The sequence below is a fragment of the Pieris brassicae genome, chromosome Z (genome assembly GCF_905147105.1).
Source record: "Pieris brassicae chromosome Z, ilPieBrab1.1, whole genome shotgun sequence".
In the NCBI taxonomy this organism is placed as follows: domain Eukaryota; kingdom Metazoa; phylum Arthropoda; class Insecta; order Lepidoptera; family Pieridae; genus Pieris; species Pieris brassicae.
The window spans coordinates 8443000-8470831 of record NC_059680.1 but is presented as its reverse complement, the minus strand read 5'-3'; the positions used below and the strand labels follow the sequence as shown (position 1 = coordinate 8470831).

The 27832-nt window shown below is 33.5% G+C and overlaps 1 protein-coding gene across 2 annotated transcripts in view; it reads right to left on the bottom strand.

Annotated features, from left to right (window-relative positions):
* Positions 1–927: 927 nt before the first annotated feature.
* The window catches only part of LOC123718755 (protein apterous-like), a 41797-nt gene continuing 14892 nt past the window's right edge, over positions 928–27832 (bottom strand). Inside the window, exons 3-6 of one of the 2 annotated variants that reach the window (XM_045675523.1) lie at positions 17421–17594; positions 16926–17182; positions 7913–8115; positions 928–2526 (exon numbers count right to left, since the gene is read on the bottom strand). In XM_045675523.1, the coding sequence (XP_045531479.1) occupies positions 2320–2526; positions 7913–8115; positions 16926–17182; positions 17421–17594 (841 nt within the window). In that variant the 3' untranslated portion in view covers positions 928–2319. The remainder of the gene's footprint in view (positions 2527–7912; positions 8116–16925; positions 17183–17420; positions 17595–27832) is intronic. The other variant, XM_045675524.1, reaches the window with a different exon arrangement.

Here is a 27832-nt window from a genome sequence, read left to right as displayed (position 1 = left end):
GTCCATAGATTAACTATTGCCAGAATTGTACTTATAGTGGAATTTATAAAACCAAACGGACCACCCATTGGCTGCCCTTATTTATTGTTTTAATTAAAACAACATAATTCAGAGTCCGCCAAACGCGCCTATGTGACAGCCCGTAATTCTTGAGTTTAGCTTCTGAATACGATCCCTATTAAATGATGTATGAAGTTCCATAGCGATAAAGATCAAGCGATGAAATAACTCACATAAAACCGTGTGGCCGTGTTTTTTCGAATAAAAATTCTCGAAATCTTCAAAGCTTCATACGACTGGGTTTTTTATAGAACAGGGGGAAACAAACGGGAAGGAGGCTTGTGCTGATGAAGTGATACCGGCATGGACACTCACAATGCGAGAGGGCTCGCGAGTGCGTTGCCGGCCTTCAAATAATATATTGGATATTTTTACCAGCCCATATGTATTTAGCTAAGGGTTTGACTCTAGGGTGGCCATGAAGACTAAAATCTAAATAACTAAATCTGCAGACACACATCAGGCAATTTAGCTGCTAGCGCGCTGCTTAATAATAATAGTAGGTAACGCCCGAAAGTTCCAGGATATGCGCGTGTAACAGTCACATCGTAACCATTCGTGTTCTCCCATCGAGATATAGAATATAGAGCGTGCACTTGTTTCTGCGCATGCGCAGTATACCATATATCGTAGAAGTCCAGTCTCAATAGAGACTCGTCTTCGTCGGTAAGGAAAAACTGTGAACGTTTTTATAATCAGTGTTTAAATCTTCATTAATACATATATTGAAACCTGGTATTTTGGAGCAGCATACGAGTAGGTGAATATATATGTAAACAATATTTATGATAAAAACGGTAAAATCTCTTATTTGGCTGTAATAAAGGTAAATTTGGTACAAAATAAAATATAACGAAAAATGTAATAGTTTTTATTAACAGATCATTATAATATTTTTTGTGACATGAGGAAGTGTATCCAAGCGGGAACTGCGTTGGCAAATTTTGATTCTACAGTATTTTAGTTTCTAAGTTTACATTACACTACGTTCTACTGATTTAATGGAAAGAATCGCTTACACATTGCTAAATATCTCTTTTCATTACTTCATTGATTATTATATAAATTTATACAAAAAAGGAACTACCAGTGCGTGTATTCTGGCATACATTTCTACTTACGAATCTTAAAACTACGGTATTTCATAACATTCGTTTCCACGCTTGCCAATCTAGTTTCTTAATACTAGTCATATCACTAAACATTATATTATGGAAATTTTCATATTTAACTACTTATCTTAAATAACATCTACGTTTTAAATTATTAATTTATGCAATAAATAAATAGTATATATTAAAACCGTTTCGGTTCGTCGAACTTTACATAACATTCAGTTAATCACTGACCACAATAAGAAATTATTGTTACCATAGTAATTGTCATTTTATGAATACATTATCTCTACGTAACATCCATTTTGCAGCTATATATCGAGTAGATTTTAATATGGGAAAATCCCTACGTTTGAATATGATAGGTGTTGAAACAGCAATTTTTATTTACAAAAAAAAACAATATAATTGCACTCTTTCTCCTTCTTTGCACTCAGTCTCTGTCTGTACAATTATGTTTATATCGGGATGAAAAGAGACAGAGCACGTTAGTTATGAATAGGGGGTTAGAAGCTCTCCATACTCTAGATTAACCTTTTGGATTTTATCATCTGATACTTAGTGCCAGACGTATAGTTTAAATGTATTATTTTACATTGTTAGTAATACCTGTTTATTTTAATATCAAAACTACCTGTTGAATATATGCCGTGGAGAAGTTTATGTATAAAGCAAACAGGAGATTGCTTCTAAACAGCTGATTAAGGACGGATGTGCGTACTTGTACAAGATCTTCCAGGGTAAAATCTCTATTAAAACTAATCTGGTTAGTTTTATTTTGCTCGCTATTTACAGTGTGTCCTGACAGAACTTATCTTAGAGTCACGTGGTAATTAACCAAAACGAAACCTTTAAGAGGCTGCAATGGCAGCATACTTATAATTATTGAGATTCCATCATTTAATACATACCTGATAGCATAATGCTATCATTAACAACCGCTTCACAATCAGAGTAAACACATCTAACTAATCTACAGATATAGGTACTGTAGGTAAGTACTTACGTTGATATCGTAACGTCATTTAGCGTCATTATATACAGTCTCATAGTTCGGGGTTTCACTAGATTGCTAGGAGTTTTACAACGCATTTAGGAACAGTCCCAACTAGATGCACAGCGCTCATAAGGCGCAAAACTGGGGCTATGGACAGTCCATAGAGTTTGGACTTGGCGGTCCACCCATAACACTGTACGGCGGGCTGTGTGGAGGTAGTGACTGAATCGATCCCATCGGGCCGTGGTACATATCCATCTCCATTGAAGCGTCCGGTGAGCATTTGTCCGCCATCTTGTTTTCTTGTTTTGTCACCATGCGCCGCCACTTGGCACGAGCATTCTGGAACCATACCTGCAGACAGAGAGACACCTTAGGAACAAATATACGAGGTGAATTTTCGCTAGCGTATACGCAAAGCTGCTTTAGGTAATGGATTCCTTACAAGATTTACTTTGAAGATAATTACTTACACTTGGTAGTTTTTAATAGATTACGCTATATTATAGACATTACAGATTGATTGATTACTTGTAATTGGGGCATATAATTTATTCAACAGAGGGATGTCAAACTTCAACATAGTTAACTAAGCAAAAACTACCAACAAACATTGTCTTATTTTTGTGGTAATTGAAGGTAAACATTGAAGATTTCCTAACGTTTTCAGGACGTGCGAATATCAGAACCAATGGCGCGCAACTATATTGATAGCCCCGCCCCCTCGTGTCATGGCCGCGACTGCGAATGACTAATGCCAAATTTAGATAATCATCCTCTTACTAGAGGATATGGCTTTGAAATTCTATATTAATACCTGATTCTTTAAGTTCCAGTTGTGTTACCTAGGTCAGTAGTAAATAATAAAATTCCTTCTAAGCTTTCAAATTCTTACAGCTCTACATTTGCTTACACCTTTCTCTTCCTGCACTGATTGTCTCCAGTAACATATTCTAATGAGAATAACTAATGTCATAACGTACGCAATATGTCAAACACCTCATAAATAAATAACAAGGAACTCGATGCCAGCATGAGAACTGTTGAAAAGTGAAGACGTCTAGGATTGATTGATGTGTGCGAAGTGAGATGCCCTTTAAGAAAAAAATAATACGCGCGAAAAGGAATATTAACATAGTCTTGTTTATTAGAGGACTTTTCTATAGCGGTCATAGTTCTTACAAATTTATTCCTATTTCTACCCCTCTCAGTACTGGCCGTAGACCTCCGAAATTCGATACAGAAGCCACTAAATTTTAATTACACCTTTTCTTACGGACAATATTTAGTCTGTAAATATAATCTATTGCACTCTGTATACGCACCAATATGACAGATAAAAAATATTTTAAACTTATTTCTGCATTAAAAATAAATAAAAACGGTTTTAAAATGGAGTCTCGATATCTTAAATGTTAGACAATTAGGATTTATGAATTTGCTTATCATACTTAAAATATTTTACTCGTTTCACGTCGAAATAACCATTCGTTATAGTCGTGACATTATACAAATCATGTCTAAGAATAGATCTCTGAAGTCGCCTCAATCACTCTTTATTCTGTCGGTCTGACAAACACTAACCCGAAACTTAGTATTTATATCAACGAACTCTCCGTTTTCATCCACCATCGTTTCCTCAGATTCAATAACAATTAATATAAGTCACAAGACAAAATGTATAATAATATCGTAAGATCTTTAAGAAGCCCAATAATTAAGGTATTATTAACGAAGAACGGTAACTGAAACTCCCGGATCAAAGACATTCATACATTCCATTTGCGTAAATAAAAAGTAAAGTGATGTGATTAATAGCACGTTTTCCTTATATAAATAATATTTGAATAAATTAGGAGGCAGCGCGCCACGTCCGCCGGGTGCGAGGACGCGCGACCAAATGACAAATGGTTGTCTTTTGAAATCGCGGCGGAAATTATCTGCCCAACCGACCGTCTCAGGACGATGCGTTCGTACTAATTACTAGAGCGTTTGATTGTGATCTCAATACGGCAATCTAAATTCTCTCTTACCATATTGCTTTAAGGACACATTTTAATTGTTTTTAACCTGTCATTATTAACACAAATGTACTAAGAAAATAAAATTATACGTGGCTAAATGCCGAGGTGTGACCATCCGCTTCTAATTGCAAGGGTCATGAGATCTGACGCCTTCTGTATTTTGGTTAATGATTACTATATTTTAGGTAAGTTATATTCTATAAATAGATTGATTTGTTAATATTATGATTTTTTTAATTTTATACGTTCATGGTTCAAAAAATTCAAATCCAAAGGACATGTTGTCTCGCATTTATTTATTATTTTGCATGCTTTTGTTATAATGAAATTCATAAATCATAAATACAGTAGCGGGACGTGAATCAACGCATATTACCAAGGAAAGGCACTTTTTCAAGCAACCAATTACGGCGACCTTCTTGAACTGAGCTCATTTTTCAGGAAACAAAAAAATATAAACGAACCAAGTGACAAATTACGCTATTGCGAACGAAACGGGAGAAATATGGCATGGTTTGTTCTAAATCTGTTTCAGTTGTGTTAACCGAACATACGATACATTTGGTAATATAAGATTTTTGTTTAAAAATATAACAATTCCACGAAATCAATTTAAATTGCATATTTTTAACTTTGTCTTTTTATCTTTAAATTGTGACTTATAATTTTTTTTTTATATCTCATACGGCTTGATTTATTTGAATAAACGTAACGTAACATTAAATTAAAAAAGGAACTTTCTTAGGTAACACGAAAAGTGCAAATGCTAATAACTTAGTCAGTATTCACCGGTCAATAAGACAAAAAAGTTAAATAAATATACTAAGGTTAGAGATAAACGTTTTCGGAAATGTCATTTTTTTTAAATTTCACTCACTTTACAATTTATATATATCAGTCAGTATCAGATTGTATTAATGGGCCCAAGGTTTTAAGGGTTATAAGTTGTGTGCGGGTAGCTGTGCGGCGGCGACACGGGCACATTCTTTTCTCGAGGCGCCTCTGCCCCAGGCCATGGGACGTGAATTACATTCAGTATTTTGCTTTTGTTAATGTACTAAATTAACGATAAATAAATGATGAGAACCGCATCCTGAATGAACCTTTTTTAAAATTCTAATAATTTAGTACTATCTAGTAAGAGCTAAAATAGAAATGTAATTTAAAAAGTTTGTTTTTAACATTAAATTAATATACAAATTATTAACAATAATAATTTTAAACATAAACGTAAAATTGTTTCTTATTTATTTGTTATTTGAAACAAACAAATGACGACTATACCACTAAATATTTGGATTTTCATCGATTAATATTACACGTTACTAGAGGTTAAAAGTTAAACACTAGTTCCGTAATCCTCTATGCTATACCTCAGCTCCAAAAGCTTAGGAAGCTTAGTGCCGGCAACTATTCGTAAGCGCAATTAGTGTCATCATAAATGATTTTATGCGTAATGAACCAACTCTGTCACATATATGCGAATAAACGTTTACCCGGCAGAAAAAATGTATAAAATATTTTTATATTGTAAGTCATAAAGTATACACTTAATAGTCTATGAATTCTGATGTTCTGTCCGTACTTACGCCTTAGTTCGATCACCAACGAAAAAATCAAACAAATTAATTAAGGAACTTTAGACACTAAATATAGGTAATAGTTTCCTTACACAACCAAAACTTAACAACAAAATTAAAAAATCAGGTTTTTGAACATTTCTGAGGTGTTACGCAATCCTTATTCTTAAGCTAGAATATACAAAATTTAAGGTTAATCAGTCCAGTTTTAGAGAAATTTCAGTTTCCTTACTACGTACCTAACGTTTATCAGTAATGGTGACGCCGTAGTAAGGACAAAAGAATAAAGGAGTTGTTCCTTTGAATCATTGCGCTATAAAGTCAAATAGACTAGACTGAAGAGACTGAATAGACTGACGCGCGGTGCACTGGACTGCACGCTATCTCGATTTCTCTCGATCTCTCGCTATTTTGGTGTAGGGGATTATATACCGGGGAAGACTTAAATAATAACTCAACGGAAAAACCTATGTTAGACTGTTAGTTTTTGTCATTGCGCTTTATATTACCCACATTTGATCTGTGTGTCTTATGTAATTGTATTAAGGTGTACCTATTATATTTATTACTGTGTTGCTTTGCTCTGTATTAAGATGGATTTATTTTCAGTGATAATAAAACGTCCTAAAAATCGTACAAAATTAAAAAATATCTTTATACAATCTGAACTTTTGCTATGTATAAAAAGAGAATACATTCGACACGATATCCTCTACAGGAGCGTTAGTCCCCAAGTCAATGCACGCAAAACGAAAAAACACTTATCTTTGCAGAATGGCGACCGCAGACGTGCACTTTTTTCCAGAAAAAAATTCTCGATCAATATTCGGAGGTCTAAGAGAGAGGGGCATTGCCTTCGTATAATTGGTTAAGGGAAAATTTATGCGGCGCGCGCTATCAACTTCGGGCCTGCTCGGCTCGGTTCGGTATGTCGATAAATGGTAAACCTGTAAAGCCTACTCCGTGCCAGTGTGCAATTGATCCTGTCAAGTTACGCACACTAGCCAAGAACTCTTTAAACCTGAGTAAATTACGCAATGTAAACATATGTCAATTAACTCTTATTACAAATACATTTCAACACGTGTTTAATCATCCGCCAACAAATATTTTATTTATTGGTAATTAACGAACAGTAATTTATACGGAATATGTTTAAATCAAGCAGCTGCATAACGATATTTAACGGAAATTAGTCTCCATTGGGTGTTAGTAAACATTATGTAGCACCTGCATCCAAACATCTCTTCCGAGTTAGAAAACAATATCGAAACATTCGAGTACAATGCTACAAGTGTTTTTGATGCACGTTTACTTAAAACCACTGTAATTACGAATACAAAGGTGAGTCTTTGAAGGTACCGTGCAAGACCTACATTAAAGGGCCGCTTCCGATAAATTAAAAGCAATATAGAGCTCTAAAAGGCAAAGAAACACCGAAGTGTGTTCAAGTTATTAGAACTCGTAACACCGGCAGATGTGCCAAGTGAAACAGTTTCCTTTGAAGCCGCTTCCACTTTATATGGCAACTTAGTGTTCTTATATACAGTGACGTCATCTGTAACAACATACTAACTTTTTCATCTACCTCTCAGTGTACGTATAAATAAATTCATCGTATCTTCTCCCTTAACATTTCTGATGAATTTCCAATTTGATAATGTTAAATACATATATATGTAAAAGTATATTGTATGAAAGTGAGTTGACATACATAGCTCTTGTTTGTGTTGTTATCAGGAGGTAGTATGTACCTATTTTATTGTACAATTCTATTTTTAGTATGAAAACGAGAGTGACCCAAAGACCCGGATGAAGGCCCAGATAACGAAGGGCGCGACAATAAATACAATTATAAGTTTTCTAACCGATAACCTTGTATATTACTTATCAAACTACGTAGCACAAATACTTGCGGCAATTTTGATGTTATCAGATAGTCCCGTTTGTTTAGCAGTCCAAACACCTGCACATAAAATATATTAGTCTCTGAATTTATACATAGGCCATCTTCGCAGTGCATAAGTAGCGCCAGCAATAATTCGCAAGTCAACAAATAATTATTATTAAATAACCATTTGCTTACGTAACTTTCGTACAAAAGCAAAAGGTCGTATAGATAGAAATTATATTTACCTGTAATACTCTTTTAGGAAGGCCAGTCTTCTGGCTCAGCTGTTTGAGGTCTTTTGCATCGGGATTGTGGTTGATTGCGAAGTACGACTTCATTGTTCTCAGCTGGTGATGTTTGAAGCTGGTCCGCATTCGTTTGGTGCGCGAGGTGGCACCCAAGCCACCTCCACCCCGGAAGCCCATCTCCAGGTAATCGGGATTCAAATCTGATAGGAGAAGAGAACAGTCATGCTGCTAATTGATAAATATAATGCTAACCTAAACATTTTTGTACTATTTTATGGTACTGTAAAACCAAAACAATTTTATTTAAATTTAATAAATAAAAAGGACTTAAAAAATTATTAAACTTTAAAATGCTCTGTGTTTACAGTAGACAATTATCGTATTTCGATTAATAAATCAAACTCAGGATTATTAAATATTATGACAATCGAACCCTGCCTGGAATGTAAGAAAGATAATGTACGACAGTTATCAAAACATATGAAGAGAGATAAAATATCATTCGCGGTGCCAATTCGCAATTAATAAAGCATAATTTATAAAATTTATGTATTGGAAATTAGGTCACAACTGACTCTAAAGCATGGTGCGATAACTGCGTGTTTTACATAATTATATACAATATGTTAATTGAACGCCTAATACAAAGGCGTACCGAAAATAAATAACGATAAAATGTAATCGAACTAATGCCAAATTAATTTTTACTTAGCGATAAAAAAAACGTGAATGTAAAATGGAACTGGATTATTAAAATCAAACCAACATTTTTTGCTTGTAAATCGATTACAATACGTAATTCATTGTTTTCTGTTACTTCTCAGGGCTTGCAAGCTTCAGCGTGACGTATTCGTATCGGTAAAAGCACACTGGCGCAACGCGACGCACGTTTAACGACCAATAAAAACTGCTGCCAATAAATATTCCGAAACCGTGAATGCCGTAATGGACATAGAAATGCAACGAGTTCGCAACTCCTATTTCAACATAAAATTCGCTTAAATATTTCATAGTTTGTGAGAAGTGAAGTGAAAACTATAGAATGTAACGTCATTTTTGTTAAAAAGCTAAACTTTTCAAAATGAAATTATTGCAATGAAGATAACCGAATGTCCTAGAAAACATCATCAACCATTCACCACTTTGTTCTACTCCAGTAAAAGTATATTCATTACATCTCACGTGAATACTAATAGAAACATATTAACGATCTAGGCTAGATCCAGATAAGTAAAGAGTAATAGACCAAAGCGCTGATTACTCTAAAATAAATAGTAAAATTAGCAGAAACGCCTTCTCCGGTTCCGAGCCTTGAACGCGAACAATTAGCAATGTGGGTAATTATGCAGGGATTCGTTGGAGCATTTTACTCAAGAGCTAATGGTAACCGATTCGAGTTAAATGGAACACTTTGAGACGTGCCGCTTACGGCTCGGCGTGATTGTTGATTGTTTACTTTCCGAATCGGCACACAAGGAAGTCTACTATTGTTTTATCCTGACCGTTTTGGACCTTCGGTTTAGAATCTTTACGATTTAGCTTTCAATCTTCACGCCTTCGTGAAACGTGTAGCACAGTGTCGCAGTTCGTACATAATTTTATGAAGATAGAATTTTGAATAAATTTTCGAGTAATAAGCTGATTAAAAGTGAAAATATTTTAAAGTAATAAAAAGTGATCCCACACCGATCGCAGTCTAGATCCGTCGCGCTGACGGGACGTTTGTTTGTTTCGACATGATTTACGCACCCACTGTCAGCGATAAAACCAGCCACAAAACTATCTAGATACATGTCGGAGTACGAAATAACCTTAATCATACTGGCTTTAGAAAAGGCCAGGTGTCCGCAACAGTTCAATTAAAACTGGCCAAAGTGTAGTCGCCCCAAGCGCTCGTGCATCGCTTTAGCGATACGGTCTCTCGGTGAGCAGAAAAGAATTTGCATACAAGAGAATTTCCATGTTTTACTTAGGATACCTAGCACTAACTGAACCGAAAACTTCACACGCATTAATTATGTGTTACTAAACGTTAGGGTGATACGGCATTATTGTAACAAAAATAATCAGATAACTTAATGGATTATCAATGTTATATTCTAAACATGTCAGAGCCATGGGACGTGACGCGCTGGTTTTATTCCTAAACAACCATTAAAAACACAAAATTTAGCAAAAAAGATAAAGATCGAATTAAAAGGGATTCACATTTGGTGATCCTTCAGCATGTCATCTTATCAAGAAATAAGATCTGAATAGATGTTGCGTTCGCTTAAGGAAGACGTTATTAATAGATTGAGACGCAAAATGTACCTTTATAAAGGCGTTGGTGGACAAAAAGTGTTGAAAAAACCACGCTGCTTGTAAAAGATCACTGTGATCCCATAAATCGTACGTACCATTCATGCTTAGAGGCCGGCAAAAAATTGATTTCCTACACGATACAGCCTCGTCCGGTGGCCAGTAAATTCTTATGAGTCAAAAAAAAACGGAACGGAACTTAAATTGATAAAAAATGTTTACGAATTATTTTCAAGGGGGTTTTTGAGTTTATTGCTCGGTTGGATGTCGTGTTAGAGTTTGTGTGACTTTCTAAAAAGTGAGTATTGAGCCGCATTGCTAACCGGCAGGGGGCGCTACTGACTGGCGTACACAGGGCTCCAACCGCTGGTTGGAGCGCTGCTCATATTTCAACAGTTATTACTACTTAAAACTGTGGACTCCACTACGCCGATAGATATCAAACATCATAAACGACGGTGTGTTTAATATTCCGTGTGTAGTGTTGTTCTGTTATTTGTGGATGAATTTCTATATCAACGGAATTTGTGGCATTCCTATGAGACTTAAAAACGTATAGAAAAAGACAAGAAACTACGGTTTTTACTTTACTATTGGTATATGTTTAGGTAAATTTGTCAAATGAATTATTTGGATTAACCTGTTAATTATTTACACTTCGTTACCTTAAAGATAGGTACTTATAAAAAAATACATAAATATTTAACAAAAAAATCATAGAACTAAATCCTAAATCTAAGAAATAATGATAATAAAAAGCAAAACGCGAATAAAAATAATAATCTTAGGGTTAATGAGTTCAAATTAACTGTAAGCAGCTAATTACAGGCAGAAGAAATTTAAAGACTGACCACGGTTGACATCACGAGGTAAGGAGATCCAAAGCAGGATACCATTCTTATAATACATGAATTGCCCTGATATCCAAGATTTGTGAATACAACCACTAACATACAACCATATAGTTGAAGTAGCTCATATATTATTACTTGATATGCAATGTATAACACGAAATTAGGCAATTTTCAATTTTATCGACAAGTATTCACCACACTACATTTACGACATCCCGGGCTTTTATCAATGCATTTAATTGGTACACTCATATTAATGTACATTTTTATTTGGTATAAAGTATTAAAGTTATAAGAATTGTTTGATATTTAATATTTTCCAAGTAAATATACGTTATGACTTTGGATAAACGATGTCTGATAAAAATGTGTTCAACTTTCAATATCTGGTTTAAAAAAAACATTCAATACAATAAGCACAGTGTTTTGTAATCGCAATAATCGTATGAACGAGCTCCGAAGTCTGAGAGTTGAAATCTCAGTAGAACTGGTGCAACTCATTTCTAAACACTACCATACTTCTCACACAACACTTTACAATTGATATATAAAATTCCAAAATTAAAAATATGCAAACAGTGGTTTATATTAGTTGTATAATTTAATTGACTAAACGAATATCTCGATTGTAAATGACATAAACAAAATGTCGTTATTCTAAATTCAAAAGGGTTTGAGTAATAAATAAGGCTTCAATATAAAGCTATTGGGTCGGTGTGCCACTGATACAGATGTCTTGTGAGAGATAGCGGCTTTTACAAAACGAACTAACATGGATATCACATTAGCCGACTGACGGCTAGTGAGGCCATAAGTGAAGTTATATTCTGAACCATTTTGTAGCTTTTTAATTCTATGTATAACAGGTAGCAATCGATAAAACACTTGTTGAAAAAAAAACTCTGCAAAACATCCGCTTCTTGACGAACTTAAATATATCGAATATTGCTTTTATAACTTATTTAAAGCTATATAGTCATTAGTGTTAACCTTTTATATACTTCCCAAAACAAAATGTAACGTGAATCGTTATCGAATGATATAAGACAAAAAGGTTAAAAGAATCCAAACGGCTTTTTGTTCAGCAAAAATTAAATGTTCTTTTTTTAAATCCACTACCGTCGGCCAAGGAACGCGCGTAATCTGTATCATCGTTGGACGCTACTCGAAGTGTCCACAGCCGAAAAGAAATTACAAAAAAACCGGCTACATATTTTGGCGGGAAATAAATCACCTTGGCCGTAGATGCAAGACACGGCCATACTAAATTTATGGCGGTGCCGTAAGCAGGGCGGCTGATAGAAAACTACTAAAAACAAAGTAAAAACGAAAAGGTGATTCCACGTGACCCCCCAAAGCAGATGCGACAACTTCATTACGATATATTTTACTTCGCTCCCGTTATTGAAGTAGGAAGTGCTTTTTTTGTTTTTGCCCGTTAGAACGTAATTTATGGGCACACGAATCCGAAAGTCGTAGGCCGATGGGTGACTGAAAATATTTTAATTGTTATTACTACCTGGTAATCAGGGCGTTACTTATGACATGAAAACTTTACTTAATAAAAAATATTAATGACTTTTAAGATATGTTGTTGTTTATCAAAATTTCTGTTTACCTCGTTATTCAAGGTGAATGGGAAGATTCAGTTAAAAATATTCAAGGTTTCCTATCGAAGCTCGTAAAGTTGACAAGATATTGTGATAATCACTACTATCGCAGTAAAGATCTTTGCACTTAAAATGTAAGTCAATTAAAGAGAATTCTTACAATAAACGATTTTCATAATTACTATTTGGTTATTTATGTTTAACTTATAAATTCAAGTTCACGCCAGAAATAACCACAATATAAAAATGTCCAAGGCTACAGTGACATCTTATTTTAAACAGTTAATAATTAATATTGTCTGTGACGTTAAGTCAACACAGATAAACTCAAAACTACTTGTAATGTTTTTTATTTTTATTTTAAGGACTGAATGTACTAGATTTTATTATGAATTAAATATTGTTGTATTAAACACGGTCTCGATCACTAATATATTAACATGCTCTTCATAAAAACAGTGCCTTTACGTTAGACGTAAAAGATGTGCCTCGGAAATTTGTATCTGTTTCATGATCATTGGTGTTTCTAGTATGATTATGGTGATCGCTTCGATTTTTGTGTCTAAGGCATCCCGGTTACTTTGAGAATTACTTTTCACTTACAAACTAAATTTACACAGTGTGTATGCCCACATTCTTCGTAACTCTGAATATTTCCTGGCTATAAAATACACTACACTAAAATACATTTAAAATTTCCAGTAGCAACACCAATATAAATTCTTAATAATTATGGAAATTATATACAAGTAAGCAGTGTTGGCCTAGTGGCTTCAGGGTGCGACTCTCATCCCTGTATTCATAGGTTCGATCCCCGACCGTGCACAATAGACTTTCTTTCATATGCGCAATTTAACATTGGCTCGAATGGTGAAGGAAAACATCGTATGGAAACCGGCTTGCCTTAGACCCAAAAAGTCGACGGCGTGTGTCAGGCACTGAAAGTTGATCACCTACTTGCCCATTAGATTAACAAATGATCATGAAATATATACAGAAATCTGAGGCCCCGACCTAAAAAGGTTGTAGCGCCATTGATCTATTTTTTATATACAAGTAGTTAATAAGTTTATATTAGGAAACGATTTCTATTGACACAATTATTACTCTATAGCCTAAAATCCCAGGGAAACGAATGCGCCCATGGAATAAAAGTTGCGAGTGGGTTCTGGCTAATCTTGAGTTATCCGAACTTAAGACTTTGAAGCTACGTCTAAACTCTATAAAATTTATGCTTAATTCTAATAATTTTGAAAAAATAGAAACAAGCGCCGGTTTTTCAATAATATAGCCTCGGAAAGTATGTTTTTCAGTAACGATAGTTCATGAATGAAATTGTTATAGTGTTACTTAAGAAATAGCTTCTCAATAGTTTGTAATTTGATCACGTACTATTTTAGTGATTTATAATACGTAGTAATTTCATTACAATATTTTTATTATAATAACTTCTTAATGGTTATTAATTGGATGTAATTATTTTTATAACAACTCTAAACGATGTTTGTAATTGTTGTAATAAACAGTAACTTGTAGAAATTTTATGTCAGTTACGATGATATAACAACATTTAATGATCATTGTATATATTTGAAATGTGTATAAGCACTGTATCGTTTATGTTCTTTATAGACTTATGACAAGTCTTATTGTAAAACATGGACTAACGAAACATACCATGCTTATAAAACACTGAATTTCTCTGGAAATGGCAAATGTTTTGAGTTATAATGTAGAATTTTTAGAAAAGGTCTAAAACACAACTGTACTTTATCTCTTAACAATAAAAAATACTTTTTTACAATATAAATATTTGCCTAAAAATTTGTTTAAAGTTTGGAAAGTATTCTCAAATTTTAATTCGAAAATCATATTATTGATAAAGCATGATGACCTGAACCTAACAACCTAATCATTATATGAAATTTTGAATTTGATGAAACGCGACGTGCTTCATAAAAAACGTCTCATGTCTCAGCTGTATGTTACCATATGTGTATTATTTGCCAAAGTGGTTATACATACCCTATAAACTCTCTTAGTATAGGTGACGATGTAATTCATAACTAAACCTATTAACTAAATTTAAATTTCGTGTACCCTAGGCATCCAATTATCCCATTTGTCCCTTCTTTTTGCGCGTTTTGGCTTATACTCACCGATATCCGGATTGAATATTCTGATAAACGAGCTAGGTCTGGATTTCCATAGTTGCTGCCCTCACACAATCAATTATCCCGTAGTTTTTATAATATTTATTAAAATTTGTACATATAACTATATATATAGTAACAATAGTAGTAGTGAGTAATATAGTAGTACGTAGTTTTTGTTTGCCTTACAGAACACTTATGTGTTTATCACAATTTTATTGTTCTTAATGTACCAAAGTATCAGTCAAACGTTGGCTTTTTAATTGTAAATAAAAATAAATTAAGTCGATCAAAAATATAAATTGACCGTTAAATTAAGCTGTCCTTACTTGGGAACTGGCAGGCATGGAGTTGAACTCCAGAACCGTATGCCTTTCACCGGCATTACGCAATGACGTTCCCTTATAATTGATATGGCGGCCATGAGAAGGCAGAAAAAAGTTGCGCCGGATTCGCGAAAATGGTCACCCAAACAAAAACTAGCCTGACCAAAATTATAACTGGATTGGGCGGTGCATCTCGGTGTTGCCTTTAATAATAAATAATTACTTATACTTTTAATTTTTTAAGTTGTTCAAATTCATGTTTAATTAATGTACTTTACAGTTGTAAAATAATAATATAAGTTAATTTCTGAAAAGACAAATAAATTTAGTTATGCCCAAAGAGACTAGAAAAAATTACTCCGCCCCATCCGGAAAAAGATTAATGCGTTCATGAAACCAAAATTGATCTTCATGTTTCGGTATCGTATTGCTTAGGGTGAAATAGTAAACTAACGCTACTGCATATACATGGGACGCATTCGTTTGAAGTATTGTCTCTAATAAGCCCTTTTTAGTAAGCGTTTGTTTTCATACTGATAAGCAATGGATAGTTTATGAATAGCTTTTCTAAAAAAAATCACCTACCTCACTTCACATGTAATTACATGAACATTGTTTTTATTTATCTTTACTTTTATATATAAATATGAGCCCGAAGATATACATTTTAGTTTCTATACTAATAGGAAAGAATTGATTGTTTGTTGGAACTCCGAAAATTAAAAAAAAAAGATTTTAGACTAAACAATATTTTATTAGACATCTATATAAAAGAGTCCGCGATATTTATGTCAACAAAATATTTTCGCTTTTAAAAGTCTATTAACCGAGAAAAGCTAGTTATAAATAATCATTTCCCCGAGGTCTATTTAATTATTTACATGTCCCATAGACGTAGAATCCCTACTTAAGGATCGCCATAGAACGTATAAAGTAATTATGCGTTTTGCGGTTTTTATCCGATCTTGGGAGTCAATTTAACAAGTAGAAATGCATTAGTTCGATATTATAGAAAAAGGCTTACATATCCTATCAATCACCCCACCTTCAATATAATAGAAGCAAACGAAGCATAAAATTCTCGCGAGACAATCACTTGGAAAATTAATACGTCAAGATACGCAACTTTACTCAACCATAAATATAGGAGATGTAATGAGCTATATGTAGCTTAATGCGGACAATTAACGTTTTGATTAAGTTATTAGAATTTTATACGTAATATAAGTATGATTTTTACGAGAATAACCAGTTTAATTGAACAAGGTTATGTAAAGTTGTAGAAACGCCTAATTTTATAGGTTTGAGATTTCAAATTTGGAATGTATTCGTGATGCGAGCCGGCGCGAGAGCAATGTCGGTGGTACCTGTACCAGATAAACGAACTGGTTTCAATATCTTGAAGAAGCGAAATGTTTTCTTTTTATAAAATACACGGGAAGTTGCCCCTGATAATCCTTTCGGGTAAGTGGAGTTTTGACTTAAATGTGTTAATATAATTGTAAGCGTTTTGCGATACAGAAAAAAGGACCAAGATTATTTTGTTATTTTTAAATTCCGTTACAACCGTTACGTATATTTAGGTCTGAAGTTCGGCACTTATCACAAAATTAATCTGGGGCCTAAGGACAGTTTTAGTAATTGAAATTTATAGTTTCTGCCTATCAATGATCACCTACAGTGAAACACGTCTCCGCTAATGGGTGTCAATAAAAAATGGTTATAACAACTTCGCTCCTGCTTCTGAATTCAAAAACTATACTTACCAAGATTAGCAGACATTAGGTCTTGATCCTTTGGCTTCTTTTTTCTAGGTCGCCCTTTTTGTCGTGGTGGAGGTGCTGTCGCGCCATTGAAGAATGGGCCTTTAGGAACTTCAGCTTCGACCCGTGCAAAGTCGGGCGAGGGGTAAGGAGGATAGTGAGGTCCCTGTGGGGGACCAGCGTAGGGGCCTGGGCACATTTGAGGTGGTCCTGGCATGGGCATGTGGGCTCCATAGTCTGGCATCGTTTCATAATGTAGCCTGCAAAACAAAATGAAATACATTTCAGACACTAAAACGTTATACCGTTACGCTAGATAAATTTCAATTATTCAAGATCATGTTTTAGAGATATTTTAACGTCTATGTATTCTTTGAAACTTTGCAAACAAAATCGTTATACACTGCCAATTTATAAGTTAAAATTGCAGAAGAGTACAAAATTTCTAATTGTTTAATGGATTTACAAATACAGATTTATTTTTGATATCAGGCATACCTGCAGTATACAGCCGAATCGCGTATGCCAAACGTATCTCCCTTCGTGAGCCTGGTACTGCAAAGTGCACATGAGAAGCAATGTACGTGGAACACCAGGTCCCGCGCCCTCATCACCAGCTCCGACGCCGAGATTTGGGTATTGCATCGCGCACACCGTTTTGATCCGTATAACCTGTAAACAGCAGACTCACTTATATATGGATTTCTGTTAAATTAATTAATTGGATTTCAAAACTTTAACTTAGTTTACGTTTTAAAGCATGTTCTCTGACTGAGGTGCTAGATGTCAGTAAAATACACCACTTTTATCTCTTCTTCTGGAGCCACCAAATAAGGGCAATTTTTTTATAAAAGAAACTACACATATGATTGTTTAATAATAAATCGAGCCTAGGGGACATCCAAATAGGTCATCGCAGCCCATGGACACCCATTTTAGTGGGTGCGTTGCCGGCCTTTGAGGAGTATGCTCTTTTTTTATCAACTTGAGGTAAACTTGTCGTATCTCCCAGTGAAAACCCCCACCGCGAGACAGTTCGCTAATAAAATACTTAATGAGATTGAAGATATATCAAGTTGAAAGGTCTGATACAAAGGAAAATAAAGATATTCTTAAAAGTTACTCGACTTCAGAAGGCTCTGTATGAAATTTTTAATCGAAATAATTTAAGATAAAATGTTACATTACAAAATCTTGGCAGTGATTTATTAAAAATGTAATAAGAACTTCTTTAAAATTAATTTGTTTTGGTTAAAAAAACATTTAATAGGAGTCGAAACTACGAAGCAGAGAAGAATAATGTCAAGATCACAGGAATTACAAACATTGAAGTCAATACTAGTTCACTTGTTAAATAAAAAAAAATGAATGCGCTTTAAGTTATCCGCGAATGCATTTTTAAAAGTAATTTCTGTAACTCATATTTTATTTATTATACAGCTTTTATAGTCCAAGGCCAGGGTCTTTATACAATCATTCGCGATACTGTAATGGCTATAAAATACTTCATTCATAGGTAAAGATCGTTTTTGGTTTCTTTACTTGTTCTTTCATTTCTCTACTAATTTTCAAAGGCAGGATATGTTTCTATGGCAATTCAATGTTAAGATAACGCGACCTATAAGTTAAAAACCACAAATTCTCGATTGCTGGTCTAAGACATGCCGCTTTTGTTACAATATTTCCCTTCAACTTTTTAGAATACAACATCGCAACAAAGAAAAAATATTACTAAGCAATAGGTGTATACTTTATATTTCACCTAAGTTAATGGGCTCTATAAAGTTTTCTCAAGAATTACTTAAATATCAGCTCGCTATACATTGCTATTTTCACACCTGTCTTACAAATAGGAGGTGCATTTAATACCATATACACACCGCTAGAAACGCATTCAACAAATTCTATTGAGATAATTAAAACCGGTATGCAACCGAGATGAAAGATAGCAGGTTCGACTCCCGGCACCAAGTGAGACATCTCCGTGTGGTCCCGATTCCACGACTTAACCATATCTCGATCGGGCAACGAATTCTAAATTTTAAACAAAATGCTGACGGTATGTAAAGGAATCATTAAATTGGTAATTTTTAATTACCTCACTTTAGTTCAAATGTATCTATGTATGTAGCTTTGAGAAATTTTTGGTATTGCTATTGTATTTACCTTAACAAGGTACTACACTACTTATTAGTGGCCTTCATTAGAAGCATTACCACAATAATAAATTGTTTGTAGGGTCTTAAACTAAAACACAGTATACGTACTACGTACTATGGCCGCTTAGTTATAGAACTTTTGAACAAATAATATTAATGGCATTATTATTAGACAATTGTCCTGGTGAGATTATTAAAATAATTAATAACTGTTATCAAACTTAGGACTTTAGTAAATAATACGTTTATATTTGTATTCTTTGTGCTTTAAAAACCCTTTCTATGAACATTTAATACTTTGTGAGGGGTAGTGTAAATGTTAAATGATAATAGTGATAAAACAAAAATATAAAGTACATTCTTCATTGAAATGTAATAACCAATATGATATTAATTTCCTAAAAAATATTGGTCCAAACATCAATCATAATTTTACCAGCGCAGGTCCCGTCAACGTTTCCGATTTAGTAATCTCTCGTATAAATTATAATATCTTGATATTAATATAAATATTCATATTAAAACAGGTTTGTATTGTAAAACTAGATCTTAATAATATTTATACAAGAGTATGTTATATAAATGTTGTTATTGTGGCTTCAATATTTCCACGCATTACACAAATATTTACGTCCATATATAGAAGCAAAACATCAGACGACATTTTCTTATCAATAATTAATAGTTTCCAAAAATAAATATTACTATAATAATTAATAAGATGACCTGTCTTCTTTCTTTAATCGCGTTCTTTATTACTAAAGGTCGTATTGGTGTAATGTCCTTAACTTGGTAGATCCAACTCGGCCCAAGTAAATTGGGGATCGGCTTCTCGGCTTCTGCGTGCTCTAAACTCAAGATCCTTTGGTAAAACACGTAAGAAAAATGACTGTTTTAAATTTTCTATATTTAATTGCTTTACCAAGAAGGCGATAGAACGTGAAGCCCAATTACAATTATTATAAATAATATTATTCACTGAAAAAACGCAGGCCATTTTAAAAGAACTAAACCATGTAAAATTCCTGAATTCAAGAAAGAAGAAAAAGAAGCTCAAATATATTTTATATGTACATAACACGTTTTTAAGTCGTAAGCTTCATCTTTCCATATAAGCCCTTGAACGCCTTAAATGAATGATTGCCGTTAAAATAATTATTAAATAATTCTTTTTAAAACGATATTCTCTATATGGCCCACAAATTAAAGCAGTTTCAGTATGGAATTTGTTAAAATACTTGCATATTTAATAGCATCATAAATGTTTGGTTATAAAAAGTTTTCTACGATGTAGGTACATAATTATTTTAACTATATGAGTAGAAGATATTTTTAGTTCATTTAAGTGATCGTAATATTAAAAAATTAATCTCATTACCTTTACAAAAAACACCGAAATATAAATATTTTTAAATGAGTTTGACGTAGGTATTTTTTGCAAATGATGCATTATAATTAATGACGCTAAAATAACTTTTGTGTGTATAGAATTTCAGAACATCGGAGTTTTTAAGACCGGTGTATACAATTCGATCTCTTCCTATCAAAAAGAAAGAAGCATGTCTGTATACGATGATTGCAGTACTATTTAAAATTACGAGTACTAAGTGATGTTTACTGGTCTTAATGGCAATAAAGGCTCGAGTATCGAATGTTTTATACCGAAACTTCAGATGCCTTTTTGTTTAAATGAAGAATTAGGTGTACTTAGTATACGTAGTGATCCCATGAGGGCAAAACTAAAATTACAGATGCATTTACGGCCGCCTTACAGCTGAAATGGCCAGACAAAAGATGAACCGGTCCTCCAGGAAAAAGAAACGTGGTAAGATTACAAAAGCAATGACTTTGATGGGTTTCTGGTAAGATATGGCTAGAGGTTGCAGAGATCGGATCCAAATAGTAAAGTTAAGGACCTCCTCCTTTACTGTATTTTTTATAGAATGGAAAAAGTGGCTTTATTATTATTAATAGTACATACTATCTAAGGATAAAATACTGGTATTCAAATGAAGCTATTGAGTGGTGAAATGTACTGGTCACGAACGATCGTATCACTGACCACACACCTTTACCTCTATATCTTTGAAGCAACGCCTATTTGAGTTACTATAAAAAATATTGAAATTCAATTTCTGATTGTTTCTTAAAGGTTAACAAAAAATGGGCAATATTGGTTCATAAACAATTAATGAACTTTGTTTTTCGATTTTCATTAAATCTCTTTAAAAAACCTAACTGTAATTAAATCAATGAAGTATGCATGAATTGTTACCTCGGACCCGAAACATTAAAAAACAGAGAGAGCAGAGATGTTATGAAAGAAAGCGGCAATAGTATGTCAGATTAATTTTTCTACAATCTTTCTCATAATATCTTTAAAATTGACTCAAGAATCAGTCATCCGATCGCAGTCAAAGTTCCGGAATTCAAAAACTTTACAAAAGTACCTACTATGTTTGAAAACACTTTTCCCGTGTCGCTCGTTATTAGTTTTCTTTACAAACTTCCGTTTACAACTACCAGTTTTAACAACTACTGCATGAATTTAAATTTTTTACGTCGACTGTCAAACTCCGAGAGCATTTCGAAGAATTTAAAACATGAATACTTCGCTAACAATCCTTATATTTCAGTATGCAAGAAATAACAAATAATTACGCCAATTTATTTATTTGTAGTGTATACACCTGTTCGAATTTTAAAAGTTAAAATACGATTCAGATGATTTAAAGTACTTCATGTGAATATCGAATATATTGAATTTATAACGAACCTCATACGAGTTTTTATTGAACTGAGGTAGGAAGATAAAAGTGCAAAATAATTATTCACGCAGTTGTAATATTTTATCCTATGAAAGAAAATTGTTTCCTTTTTAATTCTAATGCACTTACATATATTTTAGTGTTAACGAAAACAACCTTAATTACGTCATCGGATTGAGACGAGTAACGACAAAACAAATTTATAGACAAAATAAGTGTTATTGATATATTTTACCCTAATATAATGATAAACCAAGTATGTCGAGAACAACTAAAACTTGTTAAAGCTAATGTTAAAGAGTCGGTAATTATTTTAATTAACCTATGCAATATTAAAAAAAACCAGTAGCACTACTACTTTTCAAGGACTATTTCGTGACCATTTGTTTTTTTTTGGCAAGTAAGGAATCAGCATTCTGTGCCCGACATACGCCAGCAACATTTTGGGGAAAAGGCCATCCTCACGGTGTTTTCCTTCACAGTACGAGCGATTGTTAAATATCGCGCACATAAAACATCCATTTTAAAGGTCTTGATTCGGAGCAGTATTTTATATATGTAACTCAACAAATTAAAATACATCTAGAGCTCTATATACTGATTATATAATATGGAACAAATGCTATATAATGTCTTTATTCCCTTGGGGCTTTAGCGTACGTTACTATCAGTATGAAATATGAGGTAAATGCTAACAGTAAATAAAGTACCAGCTGAACGAAACCACTTCCTTTTTTAGCGGACAAACGTATATTTTCCTTTGTAGTATTATTAATTACACTATTATTGTACCACTTCTCAGAATTGATAAGAGCTGAAATAATATTGTGTAATTTATAACTCCAGCGACACTTTTATCGCAAGTTTTTAATTCAACAAGAACATTGAATTAAAAGTTAAACATAAGTGGAGGTTTTAATAACTGTTTTGTATAATATAACAAACCAACGTACACGTAGTCTACCATTAGCACGATACACGTATTTATTACCAAATAAGTCACTTAGGTCAGAAAGGGCCTGGGGACACAAGTAATTCGTATTTACTTAAACAGGGCCCCACACATTGTATAAATTTTAGGTACTATAACAGTAACAATACTTTACTGTTTTTGAGATATATATTATATATAGCAGACTTGGTAATTGCATATATGTTTTAACATATATTATATATTGGGAAATAATAGTTAACATATTATTAAGCGTGTGCTGTTTAATATAAGCGAGTACATTTTTCAAAATACAACTTATCATAACTAATAATCAAAATAATAAAATAGATCAAATTATAAGTCCGCTAAAAGTTTGTGTCGTGTAACATTGCGTGATGGGATAAGTGATAGGAGCAAAGATAAGAAAGGAACTGCTTCGGTTATTTGGCCACGTTAGAAAGGATGAATGAGAAGCGTTTAACGTCTATGATATACAAGGCAACCGTGGATGGTGAGATTAGGTAAGGTAGGCCATGTTGTACATATCTGGACTAAACCTATGACGGACTAAAAAATTGACTAATCAAAAGTACCCATAACCGACAAGCATACATGGTAATTAAAGGAAATGTAGCGATAGAGGTATGTCATGATGGTAGAAATTTCAGATCCGTGCTCGCTACCTACCCATTCGGACAAATGCGTCATTATATAAATAAATAAAATATAAAGAACAACAATAGCTAACAAAGCTAACATTTTTAAGTTCAACAAAACATTTAACTACAACCTTACAGTAGTAAACAAGCCTCTATCCTAACGACCAGCCATCAAATTAAGTATTTGGTATCCGAAACCGTTTCCCTTTAAAGTCAAAACTGATTCGTACCGCAGGACGATCGGTGCCTTTCACGCAAGAAACAAGGCGATTTGATACGCCAACACAAACAATAGCCAGCGGTAAGCTTTATTTGTTAATGTGTCACGCCACACGAATGTAACACGCCTATTCGGCTTCAATAATACCGATACATACGTTAGTACGCGATTAAAATTCCTTGTACTTGAATAAATGGTTTGTAGAGCGCCTATTATACATGCACGAATCAGGGATGATCCAAGTGTCTTACGTATGTAGGTATGTATGTGGTGTGGACTCAGTTTCCGCCCATTTGGTCAGTTGTTCGTAAAGTCCTGGATAATTAAGCCAGCCCTTAAGCTAAGCTCCTTCCAGAAGCTCAGAAGTTTCGTGGACACTTCGCAGGCTTTACGGAGCTACCTCACCGCTCCGAGGATTTCTGTTAGTTGGAAAACCGCAGCCACGCAGCTAGGACGACGTGGGTGACTAATTCCTCTCCGCTGAAACAGCCTCTGCACAAGTCATTATCTGTTGCGCCAAGGACAACGTGATGTTTATTAAGGAGACAGTGGCCTGTAATTTTCCCCTATCATTATTTTAAGATTACTGCCTTACATGCAGACATAAACATATTGTGTTTTATTTTGTAGACGCGATATTTTCGACGCTTTTCTTATAAGCACAAGACGTTATTTGTGATAATCAAATTCTATTGAGATTTTCTTGTGTATATGAATTACAAATAACACTAATAGTTTTAATATAGTTAAAAAATTCGAAGATTTATATTTGTAAACAAACTGTAATAAAAATACAGTACTTATTGTAAATTTAATTTTATAAACGCCAATACCAATTCTATTGGATATTTTCTCAAGGAGGTTCATTTTGTTTTTATAGGGTTGCATCTTGTTTAAATCTATTAAAAAACAGACACCTTCAGATATGAAACGCGAATTCACTGAATATTAAAACAAGGCATTATATTCTCGTTCAACCAATACATATCTTTCGCCGGACTTACAAAAACTGTCGCATCAGCAATTACCAATCACTGTTCGCCATACATGAAAAGGATATAACTGCTGTGCAATGTGCAATCCTTATCTAGGCGTAGTAGGGTGCAAAGTACCTAAACACATCTATTATGATGTACGACAGACCTCAATACTAATCAGTATTAATTTTTAAACGTTGTATAATTTTTATGTCGTACAAGGCAAAGGAAAACTTCTTGGCGACAGCAATAAAAATTTCTTGACAATAAACGTCCGTGAGCTCTCAGGTATAGTATCTAATTATTGTGGCATATCTTATGCTTGTTGACAAGCTAATAATATTTCTATTGGAATATGATATATACGGCTTACATAGAAAAGCTTGTCTAGAAATTCTTCTAACATGATAGAATTGCAGCTCATAAGTTGTATGACTTATGAACATTGTCAGTCAGCGTTAATTTTCAGACACGTGCGATATTTTTATGAAACTCTTTTATTTAGTCAGCAGTATAAATAGTATTAGTTCTAGGTTAAAAAAAAATAGTTTTATTTGTTGTTTCATTAGTAAAAAAGTTATTTAATGTTTAGTTGAGCTTCGATGAATTGTTTGGTATAGGTTTCAATCATGCTGTATATTGACCAAGATTGTTATAATATTATAAATTGTAAACATTTTTGTAATGTTTACAAATAATAATCGGGCTTGGAAATATCGCAAATGAACATAGACTCCACACGATTATTCGTCGATACTTTAATTTAGATGTGAAAATGCGGCCATGTCGTTAATTTTTTGAATTCCTCTCCCCCAAGTACTATTTTAAGTTTTACACGACAAATGACTCCCGTTCCGTCGCTGTAAGATCGATAGGGCGTCACCGATAGATGGCGGTGTTGTCATTAATTAACACCAAACGTTTGAGGTTAAGCCTCGAGTTGATTCGGTGTCGGTTTGCAATCGTCCGAAACGCTCCGAGACGCCCTTACCAACGGAACACGAAACTAATTTTCCATACAATATTTAAGAATTCTAGATGGCAGTTTGATTTTATATTATCCCTTGAAAAGTTATTGTTGACGCGAATTCTACACGGACAAACCATGACTGAGTAGTAGTAGCCATATTGGTTCTTTAGGATTACATTTAATTCAAGCAAAGTAACTTTTTTTAAATGTATCTATCGATTACGGAGAATTTGTAAAAACATTAAGGCGAATATTGACTAACTACAAATAAAAATATTAATTATATATTTTAGTAAAATTCTCTCATTGTTACTAAATTCTCAATTTAGTATTTCTTTGCCCCTTATTTAACACTCCCACAGAGAAATCTAAAAACAATATATGTATTGCGGAAAGGAATCAAGTTTTAATGAAAGAATAACCAACGTGACAGCTGCCCCAACGGGATTCCTCCTAAGCTAGCCTTACGAAGAAATACGAAGGTTTTCTTTGATTCAAGTTTTTCTAGAGAGAGAATGAAATGTTATACTTGTTAAAGAAAATTGGCCTTTTAATTAACACAGGCCGGATTTCCTCTTATTGTAGTCAATGCGCCTGTATTGAAAAATGGTAGGATAGATGCAATTATCGTTGATATAATAACAATAAAATAAATTGTATTATTATGAACAGATTTTCATAGATTTATCTGTAATTAACTTACATAATTACACAGCTGTGAAATTTGATGCCCAATTAAAATAAGGACTGAATAAAACAATTTTTAGATTCTCATTTTTGTATCACAATATGAAATGCATATTTTATGAAATTAACTCATGTTTGCAGTAGTATTTCTCTTCTCTATATATCTATTATTCAGACCACGTTATACCAATTCGTATACATTCTAATATCCGATAGGTAGGACAGGACGTATTATTATGAAATTTTCTTTCAATGTGTCAAAGGAAGAATAATTGTGTAATACGAGTAGTTGCAGCTCATTACAATTTCCAGTTCGTTTCTTTTAAAGACTACAGTGTTCTGAATCATTTACTTGTAATAATGTAATATATTTGTTTACCACGTTTTTGGCTGCCTAAAGAACTAAAGCATTTAAATTTTTAAAAAATTCACAAGAAATTAGCTCAGGCAAAGGAATCAGCTATTTATTAATTTTTCGTACAACATAACATGTGTTAGGGGAGATAGAGAACAGATTTATTCTTAGGATGACAAAATTAGACACCGTAGCTAAATTAGGTTGAATTGATGACACGAAATTACCTGATGCTACTACAAACAGATAAATACTGAATCTAGAATTATTACAATTTATAAACTGCAAGAGCATTATAATTTGCAACTTTATAAGATTTATTAATAGATCCGTCTGCTTTTCTGTTCTAATCTGTCAAACAATCAAAGTAGGTACATTTTTTGTAGCGGTCTGAATTTGTCTGCTCTTAAATTTGTTTTATATATTTTACTTTTGGTAGCATCTATTTCTACTACATATAATTAAATAATGTGAGATTTGAACAATGTTTTTTTTTCAGCGAATCGACTAACAAAAACGGTTAATACTCATCCGGTCCTTCATACATCTTGATCGTTCATCAGGTTTTACTAAAACCTATTTGAACAAGAGAATCAATTTGTTTCGTCTGTTTTTATCTTCAATAATATTTGTCTCACTAATTCGTTGAAATTAAAATACATGAGCATTGTCTAAAATCGATGATTTCCAGATATAACATTAAAGTGTATTAATGTAATAAGCATTGTTTATTTATGTTTGCTACTTCAAACTATTGCTCGTGCCGCGTTCTTTGATAATAAAAGCATAATGGTTATGGCCTAATCCTCAACATTATATAAGTTAAACGTACATAGGTAAGTGCAAAGGAGGGCCGTATATCTCCACGTAGCGCTGATGAGATCTGTCGCCCACTGGCGTCCAATTTGGGAGACGCGTACAAACTTTCGTAATCCTAAAGACAAACGTTCTGTACTAAGACGTGTTAGAAAGTAATCTGAGATTAAATCGATAAGACGTGTATATGTAATTTATTTTCTCAGTAAATATTCATTACTAGTGGTATTAAAAACTATATACATACAGATACAGTAGAAATTAAACCAAATTATTTGATCAGATACGAAGTCGAAACATGCTAAGTATGACTTCTGTATATCCAAAACGTATTGGATTTGACCTACGAGTCATACTAAAATTCT